Source organism: Herpailurus yagouaroundi, unplaced genomic scaffold (genome assembly GCF_014898765.1).
Source record: "Herpailurus yagouaroundi ecotype Mexico unplaced genomic scaffold, PumYag 410, whole genome shotgun sequence".
Classification (NCBI taxonomy): domain Eukaryota; kingdom Metazoa; phylum Chordata; class Mammalia; order Carnivora; family Felidae; genus Herpailurus; species Herpailurus yagouaroundi.
Window position 1 is genome coordinate 1,639,254 of NW_024412627.1, and position 13,334 is coordinate 1,652,587.

The 13,334-nt window shown below is 59.3% G+C and overlaps 1 protein-coding gene across 4 annotated transcripts in view; it reads left to right on the forward strand.

The window, feature by feature from the left end:
* Positions 1-11,437, forward strand: part of KDM8 (lysine demethylase 8) — a 22,972-nt gene extending 11,535 nt beyond the window's left edge. For 3 of the 4 annotated variants that reach the window (XM_040463682.1, XM_040463678.1, XM_040463681.1), the window contains exons 3-8: positions 952-1,118; positions 2,195-2,327; positions 4,937-4,981; positions 9,498-9,647; positions 10,581-10,673; positions 10,758-11,437. In XM_040463682.1, the coding sequence (XP_040319616.1) occupies positions 952-1,118; positions 2,195-2,327; positions 4,937-4,981; positions 9,498-9,647; positions 10,581-10,673; positions 10,758-10,922 (753 nt within the window). In that variant the 3' untranslated portion in view covers positions 10,923-11,437. The remainder of the gene's footprint in view (positions 1-951; positions 1,119-2,194; positions 2,328-4,936; positions 4,982-9,497; positions 9,648-10,580; positions 10,674-10,757) is intronic. The other variant, XM_040463680.1, reaches the window with a different exon arrangement.
* Positions 11,438-13,334: the final 1,897 nt, after the last annotated feature.

Sequence of the window (13,334 nt, forward strand, 5' to 3'; positions counted from 1 at the left end):
AGGCAGCTCCGCTCACGGTGCTCAGGGAGGTGCCTCTGACGAGGGCGTGAGAGGAATATAACAGGGATGGTGAGCACGAGGCCGCGTGCACGGCCTGCGGGTGAGACTGGTAGTCGTCACTGCCGGGGGGGGGTCAGAGCTGGCGCACACACGTGCAGTGGGGGGGGCGGGGGGAGCGGGGGGGGGCGCAGGCGATCCTGGGCACTTCACGTGTGACACCTAGTCTCCCGGTCCTGTAACAGAGGAGGAACCTGAGGCCCCAAGACAGTAACTTGCTCAGGTCACTCAGTTGGGAGGTGGTTGGGAAATTCCGGCACAGCCCCTCAGAAGACATCGCGGGGACTGAGTAGCAACGTGGAAACGTGGCTCATTCGTCTTGCATATTCCTGCCGGTGGGTCAACGGCCCTCTCCTCACGAGTGACAGGATGGGAGAGGAACGCATAGTAATGACAGAGTACTTTAACATCAGACGGCATTTGGGGTCGTAACGTCTCCTCTGCGGAGTTTCTGTGAAAGCCTCACGTTCCTTTTACAATCAAATAGATGCTTTATCTACTCTTTCTTTTTTAATATTTATTTATTTTTGTGAGAGAGAGAGAGAGAGCGTGCAAGCAGGAGAGGGGCAGAGAGAGAGGGAGGAAAAATCCCGAGTGGAGCCTAACACGGGGCTCAAACTCACAAAACCGTGAGATCATGACCGGAGCCAAAACCAAGAGTCGGACGCTTAACCAACCGAGCCACCCAGGCGCCCTGAACAGACGCTTTAAGTGATCTAGTAGGAAGGGGCCAGGAGTACCAGGAGCAGCAGCAGTGGCAATGACAGTAGATGTTAGCTGTTCCCATTCGTGACAGCCGAGCTAGCCTGCCGGGGACGGACGCACGTTCCCGGCGGATAGCCCCGAATGTTAACTTTGCTGCACGTGCTGCTATTTTGTTTTGCTTTTAAACAGAAAGCGCGGCACGACCGTGTTTGGATTCCAGACGTGAGGTCTGAGAGAACGGTGCCCCGGCTCCGCTGCCCATCCCTCCAGCACTTCCGGAAGCATTTTCTGGTTCCGGGGAGGCCTGTGATCCTGGAAGGCGTGGCCGACCAGTGGCCGTGCATGAAGAAGTGGAGGTGGGTGGCTGTGAGGCCCGGGAGCCTCCTCAGCCCATTTCAGGACCCGGCTTCCACCTCTCTTCCTCCCCCGGGAAATGCAGCCTCGCACGCGCTTCCCGACCGGTCCCGCGTGGGCTGCTGAGGTTAAACAAGATGGCGCCGCGCCAAGTTCACGCCAGAGGTCGTAAGATCCGCGGCGTCCTCCGCTCACTTGCGCAAAGCGGGTGTTTTAGCGAGTGCTCACGTGGCGGTGCCGCGTTAAGTCCGCTCGTGGCATTTTGCAGGATCTGAGCAATCCCGTGGGCCTTCTCGGGGGCCTTGCGGCTTCAGAGCAGAAGCAAGAGCTTAAGACACGCCCCCTTCTCTCTAGGCGGGGCTCTTGGGCTCGTTCCCTCCTCACATCTGCATCTGGTCTCCCACCCCGGATTCATGGTTGTAAGAGCGGCTCAGGCTGCTGGACAGTGGCCGTAATGCCTATGGGAAGGAGCAGGGGTCTGTGAGGACGGGTGGCCGGGTCACCTGTGTCTGGGGGTCCGTGGAGGGGGCGGTTCCCGCCGAGGCTGTGGGAAGAGCTCTGCTGCAGGGGGGTTTTACCGGATTGAGCAGTGCCAGGTTTGCTCCCTCTCTGTCCGCCCTGGTTCCCGTGGGACAGGTACTGTCGTCGCCCCCGTTTACAAATGGGGGCCGGGGCTTAGAGAGGTTAAGTAACGTGCTCGAGGTCCTTGGCATTCAGGACGCAGGCCTGTCTGCGCCCCCGCTGCACTCTCTGCCATTGGCTCCAAGGAGGTTTCCCAGCTTAGACACGAGGTGAGCAGAGAGAGAACTGGGAGTTCCTGGCCAGCAGGGAGATAGAACCGCCCAGCAAGAGCCTTGGCAGGCCAGCCCCACTGGCTCTCTGCAAAGCTCTGTGGTGCCAGTGGGCACGTAACCCCACGTGTCTGCACCCGAGCGCCCTCGCCAGTGCGTTGGGGGTGACGGCCTGTCCCCCAGAGGTCCCGTGAAGACAAAAGGAGACCCGTGTGAAGCACACTTAGCGGAGGGCCCGGCGAGGCTCAGCGCACAGGTGATGGTGACCGTACGCGTCTGTCTCCCAGCTTGGAGTACATCCAGGACGTCGCCGGCTGCCGGACTGTCCCGGTGGAGGTTGGTTCCAGGTACACTGACGAGGAGTGGTCCCAGACGCTCATGACGGTCAACGAGTTCATCAGCAAGTACATCAGGGATGAGGTATGTCCCCACGCCTCCTTTCCCGTGGGGCTCACCGCAGGGAGGACGCAGGACATTCGGGCACTTCAGGGCAACCTTTTGGAGGCATCCGTCTCTCAGAGCCTGTGGTCAGAAGGTGGGTGGGCCAGAGCCGGGGGTGGGGGGCAGGCTGCCGGGCGGGCACAATGCGACTCATTTCAAGTCTTCTATTTTATTTAATTTTGGGCGGAACGATTTGGTGGTTTTTTAGTGTATTTGTAAGGTTTTCTGGCCATCACCAGTGTCTCATTCCAAAACATTCTCGTCACTCCCAAAGAAACCCGGTAGCCATGAACAGTCATTTCCCTTCGGCCCTCCCACCCCGTCCTCAGACGGCCACTAGCCTGCTTCCTGTTTCTGTGGGTCTCCCAATTCTGGACATTTCATAGAAATGGAATCGTATCGAACGTGGGCATCTGTGGCCACTTCCGCTCGGCAGAGTGCCGTCTGGGTTCGTCCACGCCGTGGCCCGCCGTCAGTCCCTCGTCCCTGGCTGTGCCCCGTACCCTTCCATTGCACGGAGACCCCACGTTGCGTTCCGGCATCGGCTGACAGCCGTTCGGGTTGCACACACTTTGGCTGGCGTGGAAAACGCCGCCGTGAGCGCTCACGTACAAGTGTTCGTCTCTCCCGGGTGTGTGCCAGAGGCGGGACCGCTGGGTTCTGTGGTGACTCCGTGTTTAACCGTTCTTGAGGAACTGTCAGGCTGTTCTCAGAAGCAGTGGTGCCGTTTTACCGTCTCAGATAAGGGCAGTGGTGGCTTCCCCTTCCCACACCCAAGGCAGCCCCGGGCCCGGGCCCTGTGAGTTCTGATCTGGTTTCGTCATGGGTCCGCTGCAGCCACAGGGCCCAGGTGGTGACCGTGCTGGCTGACGGTCCCTCCCGTTGTACGCTGTTCTACATCGTAACTGTGAGCTCCCGAGGGCCCCCCAGATCTCCCCCCACCCTGCACCATCACCCTTCCTGCCCCCAACGCTTCTCTTCCCAAGTGTCCGGCCTCCTCTGCCGGCGCCTGGTGCGGTTCTCCGGGGCGCGGCCTCGTCCCGCTGCGTTCACAGACCTCTTCCGTGCCCACGTCCCCCGCCTTCCACACCCACCCCCGCTGAGTCCCTTGTCGCCCAGAGGCCTGGAGAAGGGAACCGGGCACGAGAGCACACGATGCTGCTCTGCCCCTGTGCTCGCAGGAGTGAACCCCCTTTCCGGTCCCCTTTTCCTGGAAGAAGCCCCGAGCCCAGAGCGGAGCGCAGAACCGGAGGTGAGGTTTGTCAGGGGGCAGGCAGGTGCGCTAAGGGTTGAGGCGGGAGAGCGTTAATTCCAGCACCGTCTTGCCGGCTCTGTGGCCCAGGCTGGTTGCCGAACCTCTCGATCCTCAGTGCCCTGGATTTGGGATCCGTTGGAGGTTGCCGATGCCTACTTCACAGAGTCATTTGTGAGAGTTAAACGCGGCAAGCTGTAAGCGTGGCACAGTCAGTGCCCGGTTAACCGAAGTTAGTGTCTCTGGGCCACGGTATCCATGGCAGGAGAGACCACATCACATCTGGCCGTGCCCACCTCGTAGCCCTGGTCTGGCATGTTGTAGTTTCCATAGTTGTAAGGAAGACAAGGGAATGAGGGAGAGGGTCGGAAGCACAGAGGTTCTCCAGGGATTCTAGAGAGGAGCCTTCGTGTCCTTCAACACAGTTTGAGCCCCAGAGCCCGTTAGACCCAGGCTGACTTCCGCGCTGGCTGTGGTGGTGGGTGGGGGGCAGCCTTGCGTGAGCTCTGCCCCCACTGGCCCTTCCAGAGCCCTAGACAGGAAGCCCTTCCTCCCAGGAAGCCCCTGAGCCTTGTGGAGCCCCATGTGGAAAGCACAGATCTTTTCATCCGTCTGCTGGCGGAAATTCTCACAAGATGATCATCCCCAGGGCAGGCCAGCGTGTAGGAAGCGGGCACTGACAGTTTTGCTAGGAAGACAACCTGGGATTCACTTTTGGGAAAATAACCTGGCAGAAGCAACTGGAACTTAGAATGCTCATGCCCCTTGACTCGGTTGTTCTGCTTTTGGGAGAACACAAACGTAAGGAAGGCCCAGGATGTTAGACTGTTTGTGGAAATGCCAGGAAGACACCCTGAATGTCCACCAGCAGGGGATGGTTGACTTCATAGTGATCTGTCCCGTCTATGAAACATGGACCCGTCAAAAGAATGAGGCACGTATGTCTGTGCTCACCCGAAGAGATATTCGTGATGTTGTCATTAAATGAAAAATTTTCCAAAGTAATACATATGGTGTAGTTTCATTTTTATTTATAAAAAAAGTCTCCTGTATGTGCAGCCTCTTCATTTTCAGGGAGGAAGCTGAGTCCTGGAGCAGCCCCTACAGAGGCAGCCCCGGATCAGAGTCTCCCCCTGGCCCCAGAGGGAGAGCGTCCCATTCGCCCCCAGGTCACGGGGGGGACCAAGCAGGACAGAGCCGAGGGTCCTTGCCAGGTGGCTGCCTGGGGCCGGGTGCACCCTGGTGCCGAGAGGCCACTAACGGCAGCACCTGGAGGGTGTCCCTTACGACTAACCAGGCTTTCTGTGTCACTTCTGGTTTTTCTCTTGCGGCTCAGCCGAGGGACGTCGGGTACCTGGCTCAGCACCAGCTCTTTGACCAGGTAAGTCTGACACCCTCTCCTCTTGTCTTTTCCACTCTCCCTCTGTCTCCCCTCCCTTCCTGAGCTCTGAGCCCAGAAGGCAGGAAAGGGCCTGACAGCCTCATCACCCACCCCACTGGTGAGCAAGGAGAACCTGTGTGGCACCTGTGTCCTCCAGCAGCGGGCGGAGAGCAGACAAAGCTGCAGGTGGCCAGTGAGAGCCTGGGCCTGCCGACCCCAGGGCCCCAAGACCCCGGTAGGGGGAGGAGGTGGCCCCAGCAGGTGGAGCCAGAAGTCTGAGCCGGTGTGGTCACACCTGAGGAATGGGTCTTGGGGAGCCAAGTGCGGGTGGCAGGCTCTGACCCGGCCCACAAAGAGCGGGTCGCTGCCTTCCTTGGTGAGGGTTCTCCGGGCGGTCCCAGCACCGTCCTTACCCAGTGTCAGCTGTCTGTTCACGAGGCCGTCGCCCCGAGCTGGGCCCGTGTGTGCCCAGCCGGGCCCGGGTTCGTCTCCTGTGGGTCCCCAGTGCTGGTTGGCCTGATCGAAGACCCTCAGGACAGACTGGTTGAAGACTGAGAATGGAGGGGGTCTCTGGCCGGCGGAGAGGAAGAGCAGGGCCCGGCCAGGCTGGAGGCAGGACATTCCAGTGAGAGGCGCTCCTGCACCGAGACTCGGGCTGCACCCTGGAGCGGGCCCCAAGTGCCGGCCATGGCCGCCTGCCTCGGAGGGTTCATTCAGAAGAGCAGAGCAAGAAGGTAGTGAGGGAGGCTGGGGCCCAGCGGGGAGAGCCTTGAAGTCCAGACCAAGAAATCGGACCCATCTGCAAGGCAGCGGGGGCCCCTGGGAGGTTTCTGAGCAGGAAATACCTCCAGTGAGAGGAGGTATTCCGGGGAGATCTGTCAGGAGAGCCAGGGCAGTCGTGAGGGAGAGTGCCCGGGGGTAGAGAGCTGGGTCCAGCTCTTTCTCTCCTTCACCAGTCGGCCCTAAGAAGGGGGCATCACGGGCTGGCCCCACCAGCCTCCCAGGAGCTGGCAGAAACGCTCTCAGCCCCCACCTGGCGGTGTGCCCCCCACATGCCTGTCACCCAGCGCCCTGGGTGCAGGGCTCGCTCACGAAGCCACCGTGGGAACTTGGGGGCCCGCCGGCTGGGGGGAAGCGAGAAAGGATGTGCCCTGACACGGAGGGACCTTAGCTCTGGTGGGAACAGGAAGAAAGGGCCCAGAAGATTCACAGCGATTCGTGGGTCGTAAGACCGTGAGTAGTTTTTCCTTTTTTTCTCCGCAGTTTGCGAAGTGTCTATAATGAGGATTGTATAGTCATCATCGTGAGAAAAAATAGACTTTATTTTTAAACGGAGGCACAATAAGGGAACAAAGAGAAGTGGAATCTGATTGTGTTCCATACTTTCAAAACCGTCTGGTGAGGCTGGAACCATCTGAAGGCTCATCCTGGGGAGATGATTGAACAGTTTGGACAGGTGTCAGACAGGTGCCAACTGCCGGGGGCTGGACGCAGGTGGCTGGGCAGGGTTGAGGGAAAAGGCGCGGTCGAGGAAAACTCGAATTGAGACCCCGGCGACTGGTGAGCTTTGGTGGGGCTCGGGCACCACTGTGCCGCTGGGCTGGGGCTGCTCTCACTGCCCGTGCCGCCGGGGGACCCGGGCCCTGTGGGGGCTGTGCCAGCCGCCAGGAGCCTGTGTGCCGGAAATTAAAGAGGCTGGAGCAGGTGGGGGCTAGGTGGGCTGGGGTCTCTTGTCCAGCTCTCCCGAATTAGGACTTGTAGACCCTGCCTCCTGTCCTCTCTTGCTTAATGAAGGAAAGGGGAGTCCAACCGTACGGTCCCCAGAGACCTGACCTCAGTCACACCTTCCAGGGGGACCTGAGAAGCCACAGGTAAACTTGGCTCCTTGTTTGGCCATTTTCCATTTTACTGGAACAAGAGGAAGCAGTTTTAGAAGCAGAAGGTGGGGGTGCCAGTGGTTCAGTCCGTTGAGCCTCTGACTCTTTTGTTGTTTAATTCTTTTTTAACATTGATTTTTGAGAGACAGAGTGAGGGTGGGGGAAGGGCAGAGAGAGAGGGAGACACGGAATCCGAAGCGGGCTCCAGGCTCCGAGCTGTTGGCACCGAGCCCGACGTGGGGCTTGAATTGACAAACCGTGAGATCATGACCTGAGCCACCCAGGCACCCTAAGCCTCCGACTCTTGACTTTAACTCACGTTGTGATCCCAGGGTCATGGGATCAAGCCCCGAGTTGTGCTCCACACTGAGCATGGAATCTGCTTGAGATTCTCTCTCTCTCTCTCTCTCTCTCTCTCTCTCTCTCTCTCTGTCCCTCCCCTCCCCCACACACACATACTTCCAAATAAAAAAAAAAAGTTAAAAAAAAAAAAGTAGAAGGCAGAGTGCCCGATTGCTTTTAAGACAAACCTTGAGGATATTTTGCCTTTTGGAGGGCCACCCGGCTCTTTATCTCGGGTACCCAGAGATGTGTTTTACCCCTGCCATCCAGAGTGCTGCCTGGCGGGTCCCTGTACTGCTTTCTGGGGCCTTCTCTGCCTTCACGGAGCTCAGTGGCTCCCACCCAAAACCTCTTGCCCAAAAACCTCTTCCTTTTCTCCCAGGGGCCCCATGTTGTAGATTTTGGCCACCATGCCAGGCCTCCCTTTAATTATCAGGTCACATCCTGGGAGCCTTCCTTTCTCTTGGGGGGTCTCTGAGTCCAGTGGCTCTGATTACACCATTCAGTCAACCAGTCATATTTCAGAAATCCTGATAATGTCGTCAGGGACCAGTCAGCTTGTCAGCATTCCGCAGGCCCAGGGCCTGGCACGATCCCAGCGGGAAGCGGCTGTGTGGTGTGAGGGCCCGGTGGCAGAGGGGCAGGAGGTCCCCAGAGGCCTTGGGGATCTCCCATCCCCCCCACCCCTCTGGCCGACAGGACAGGGGGCCTCAGAACAGTGGACACGGCAGCCCGTCTGTATGTCTTCCTAGGCTGCTGCGGGGAGAGCATTCCAGCCATTCCGAAGGATGGATGGCTTCTTAGCAGCCTGAACTTGGAGGGGCTGCTACTGAAAGAATGGCCAAAAGCCGGCCCGCAGCTGCCCCTTTGACCCGGGAGGAGTTACTCGGGAAATACCCGAAGAAAGTCCCCCTTTAGGGACCAGACTTGAGTTTCTGTCGAATTTCCCAAAGCCTCCGAGCCGTTTGCCCCCACGGTTGGTGATCTTCGAGGTGATCTTCCCAACCTCAGCCTCCGTGAGGCCCCCGGCCCGTCCGCACAAAGGAGCACTGCTCAAGCTCACTGCCGGCTGGGTCGGAGCCTAAACACCCTGAAGACCGGCCCGTCCCCAGTCACTGTCACAATGATTTTATCTTGGCCTCACCAGCAGCCCTGCACAGGGCCCCCTTTCCCCACACCCTCGCCACCACTGGGCCGCACCCCTGGCCCAGTGTGCTCGTTTGATTAGTGGGACACCGTGGCATCAGTGACGTTTCATTCAGATTTCTTCCCTAATGGGAGTGAACTCTTCCTTATGTCTAATTCATTTCTGTGTGATGTCTGGGTTTTGCCCTTTGATTATTTGTGTGGTCACATATTGGGGTCCTTGTTATTTTTCCTTTTTATTTTGTATGAGCTCTCTCCACTAACCCTCATTCACCACACTTCAAAAGTTTCCCACGTCAGTGGTCTTCATGTCAATTAACGTATTTAAAATGTATGTCTTGTGATTGCTTTATCATTAGTCAATTTTGGAAAATCTTCCTCTGCGGAGATGTGATAAATCCTCAACCCCATTTTCTTTTTTGTTTTTTTTAGCTTGATTTTCAAAAAGTGCATTCTTTAGAAAATTACAAGTTGGTTGGCTTGTTTATGTACTTATTATTTTAATGTTTTTATTATTTTTTGAGAGAGCGTGCATGCACGTGTGAGGGGCAGAGAGAGAGGGAGACAGAATCTGAAGCAGGCCCCAGCCTCCGCACTGTTAAGCGCAGAGCCCCGAAGGAAGGTTCAACTCGTGAACCAGGAGATCATGACCTGAGCCAAAGTCGGATGCTTAACCGACTGAGCCACGAGACACCCCTATTTTTTTTTTATGTTTGTTTATTTTGAGAGAGAGAGAGAGAGAGAGAGAGAGAGAATCCCAAGCAGGCTGCACGCTATCAGCACAGATCCTGATGTGGGGCTTGAACCCATGAACCCGTGAGATGGTGACCTGAGCCAGAATCAAGGGTCGGACGCTTAACTGACTGAGCCACCCAGGCCCCCCAAGCTGGGTTAAGTGCAGAGCAGTGCTATCAGGCTTTTCAAACAGAAAACGAAGATGCCTATGACAGGAACAAATCTGAAAATAAAATGATAACTCTTCCCTAATTAAGCTATTAATTTTTTTAGTTGGTTTTTAAGTCCCCGTCCCGTGAAACGTGGACACAGGCGTGTTAGCGCCGAACCAGGCAGTGTGCGTTTGGCCCGTCGACTTCTGGGCCCGTGTGTCTCCGGCCGGACTCGGCCTCCCACATCTGCTCTGACACCCACAGATCCCGGAGCTGAAGCGGGACATCAGCATCCCCGACTACTGTTGCCTGGGCGACGGGGACGAAGAAGAGATCACCATTAACGCCTGGTTTGGTCCCCAAGGAACCGTCTCTCCTCTCCATCAGGACCCTCAGCAGAACTTCCTGGTCCAGGTTAGAGTCGCTCCAGAGCATTGGCTTTCTGCCTCCTCCCGGCCCCGCCCTGCACGGGCTGGCCACGTTATGGGTGTCTAAACGCCCAGAGAGGGATGTGGCAAAAATGAACCGGAGAGATGGCACCAGGCCCCCCGTGGGACCCTCTCTCCGGATGGGGCTGTTTCCACATGCGGTTCCCTGACCAGGAAGGACCCTCTGGGGTCCTGGCCGTGTCACCTGGGCAGAGCAGGGCTGGGCGTCATCTCGGGAGGGATCGAGTGCCTTCCCCCTGCCTGCCCTCCGACAGAACCAGGGTGGTCTCCCTGCGAGCACCTCTGTCCACATGAGAGGCTTCCCAGCCACTGGATGGTGTGTCCGGAGACCCAGACAGAGGAGCATGTGTGTTTCTTGCCAAAGGAGAGGCATCTGTTGTGGAACCACCGGAGTTTTTCTAGGCGGGTAGGTTTAACAAATGAGAACATTCTCCCGGCCCAGAGGCTCTGCCCGGAGATGCTAGAGAGGCTGGGATCCGGGGCCCAGAAGCCGGACTGCTTGGCATCCACGCCAGCCCCGTCACCTGTCAGCTGGGCGAACCTGGGCCACTTGGCTTGCCTCTCTGTGCCTCAGTTTCCCTATCTGTGAAATGGGGTGATGCTGCACCGCCGTGGAGGGTTGTGAGGAATTCAACAAGAGAACACACCTGGAGCAGCTGGAGGGTGGCTGCCACAGGCCGGTGCTCAGTTATCGTCGGCTACAGTCACGGAGTTACTGATTCGTGATCTGTTTGGAGGCTCAACGTATGCCTGGCCTGGAGCGTGCGTGGGAGGGTTGGGGCATTCTGGGCGCAGGGAACGGCGCGCGGAAAGGCGTGGAGAGGTTCGGGAGGCTGGGGGGTTCAGGGACCTGTGGTCAGTGGGGGCGGCAGCTGACTGACGAGGCACTGTCTCGCAGGTGACGGGGAGGAAGTACATCCGGCTGTATTCGCCGCAGGAGTCAGAGGCTTTATATCCACACGACACGCATCTTCTTCACAACACAAGCCAGGTGGGTACACAGGGACCCCGGGTGACGCTGCAGCCTCCCCCCTCCCTGCCCTGTCTCTGGAGACCTGGCAAGTGTTTTCTTCAGGTTGACGTGGAGAACCCCGACTTGGAGAAGTTCCCCAAGTTTGCCGAGGCCCCGTTCCTGTCCTGCATCCTGTCTCCCGGAGAGATCCTGTTCATCCCGGTTAAATACTGGCATTACGTGCGGGCTCTGGACTTGAGCTTCTCCGTCAGCTTCTGGTGGTCGTAGCCAGGGCGGAAGGGTCTGAGACGCCAACGGCAGTCACGGATTCACACGTTCCCTGCCCCACGCCCGGCCTGGGGCTGGGTCCCGGCATCTAGAGAGAAGCCAGACCCGCCTGTGCCAAAGCCCTTGCTGGGCGCCGGGCTGCGTGCCAGGCGGACGCGGGGCCCGGCAAGGCGCACGTTCCGGCCAGGGATGCGCGGCAGAGGCCAGCGGGCGGGACCCCAGAAGGACGCTCTGCATGGAGACCGTGGGCCTCCTAAAGCCGGATGCGGTTGGGACGCGGGCAGGCAGTGTGGGCAGCGGTACAGGGTGGCTCTGAGGTCGGCTGCCTGGATTCCAACCCAGCCCCGTGGCTTAACCGCGGCGTGAGATTTGGAGCGGAAACCTCGTGGGTGGGTCTCCATCTGGGAAACGGCAGCCCGAGCCCCCACCGCAGAGAATTCCAGGGACGGTGCTGGCGCAGGGCCCCTGCGGGTCCGTGAACGCTCGCTGCTAATAATCACTAGGATTGCCACCTACTTGTTCGTCGTGACTGCGCCACGGCCCGTGGACTGGAGAGGCGGTGCAAGTCACGGGAGGGTCCTCATCGGCTGGCTCAGCTCAGACGGGTTTCGGTTGTCGTCACGGAAGCCTGACCTGCCTGCAGGGGTGCCTGCCTCTCCTGGCCTGCCGAATTTTCAACGCGTACCCTCCCGGTAGCCAGTTCCCCAGTCGAGAAACAGCCATCTGTGGCCCCCGGCGGCCCCCCTCCTGCCCCTCGGTCTCATTCGTTCCTGTCCCGCAGAGAGCCTTCCGCCTGGGAGGCCAGCTCCGCGTCCCTGCAGCGTCGGGGCCCTCAGGCTCAGAGGCCCCAGGGAAGATTCGGGCGGGCCCGGGACCCACGAGTTCCTGGAGCCGGAGCCTGGCCGCCCGGGTTGGGGCTAACACACACCGCAGGTGACCGAGAGGGACAGGGAAGCGTCGGTGGGCAGCCGGAACGCTAGCCGCTCGCGTCCTCTGCCACCAGGCCAGGGCATCGGAGCTTTATCACGTAGGTCCGGGGGCTCGAGTCGAGTGGGACCCCGTCAGAATATGCACGGAGCGGGGGAGGTGTTGGCGGGCAGGGGGTCGGGCACACGCTGACTCCTGCAGGAGGGGGTGTGCGGTCGGGGTGCAGCACTGGGCACGGAGGGCAGAGGCGAAGACGAGCTATTTAGGAAGTGAAATCAAGGGCTCTGTGGGGACTGCTTGCTCCCCTGTCTGGCGTCATTAACAGTTATTTGCCCAGTTCTGCAGATGAATTAATACCAAATGGCAAAGGTATCGAGGCATAAACTAGGGCTGCCACCGTGTCTGGCTCACTGGCTGTCCGTGAGGAACGGCGGGGGCTTGACTGCATCACACCCCTCCCCACCCGAAGGGCGGCCATGTGGCTCCAGCGCCTTACCCATGACGGCCGGCCAGCCCCCCGCTTCTGCTCCAAGCTGCTGTTGACGAGCAGAGGCCCGTCTGTAACGTAGGGATTCTGAAGTTAGGGACGAGGACTTGGGCGTTAAAACACGGTACGGACGCCCGGCCACCTGCAGCGGACGTCCCTTGTCTGGTGGCAAGACGGCAAAAGATAAAACCTTCGCGTGCTCTCTGGGCAAGGCTCCCGGGCTGCCGGCAGCACCAGCCAGGCTAGCAGAGGGCTGCTTCAGCCCCGAGGAACATGGGCGAAGGTCCCCTGGGAATGAGTGCTCGCCGGCTGCTGGCACCACCAAGGAGGGGCAGGCACGAGGCCGCGTCACCCACCCATCCACCTGAGACACAGGGACCTGCTCGGGACCCGGTCCCACACAGGCACGCATGGTCTCCGGCCAGATGGGGCCCGCCCTGGTGGTCATGAGGGCCCGGGGGGTCCAGAGAGGAGGGCGACAGTGCAGGTAGTGACAAGTGCCATGAAGGAAACAGAACAGGGTGACGGGGACACGATTTACCGTAGACGACATGTGAATAAGCCAGAATGACCGGGACACCCAAACTGGCAGGTTTGAGGGGGACCTCCCCGCAGCAGGTGCAGCAGCCCTGGGGCAGGAAGGCCCAGCCCTTGGGGGAGAGGAAGGAGCCGTGCAGGCGGAGCAGAGGGAACTGGGCGGCCGGAGGGGGCCTGGTGCAGCCAGCACTGGGACGGACAAGGGCGCCGGGCCAGGGAGACAGGTCTGCGTGCTGTTGTGTGACAAGGGCCGGAAGGGGAGGCCCCAGGAAGCGGGACAGCCGTGAGCATCACCGGTCCAGTGACCGAGCGAGAGATGTCGGCAGGGAGCTGAGTGAAGACGGGCTGTGCAGGGAGGCGGGCAACGGCCTGATGTCCCAAACCTGGAGCACCAGGCAGGGTCTCGAGAATTGTGCGTGAGGGTTTTGGTAGGAGTCTTCGGGAAGTTCACGTTGGAATCA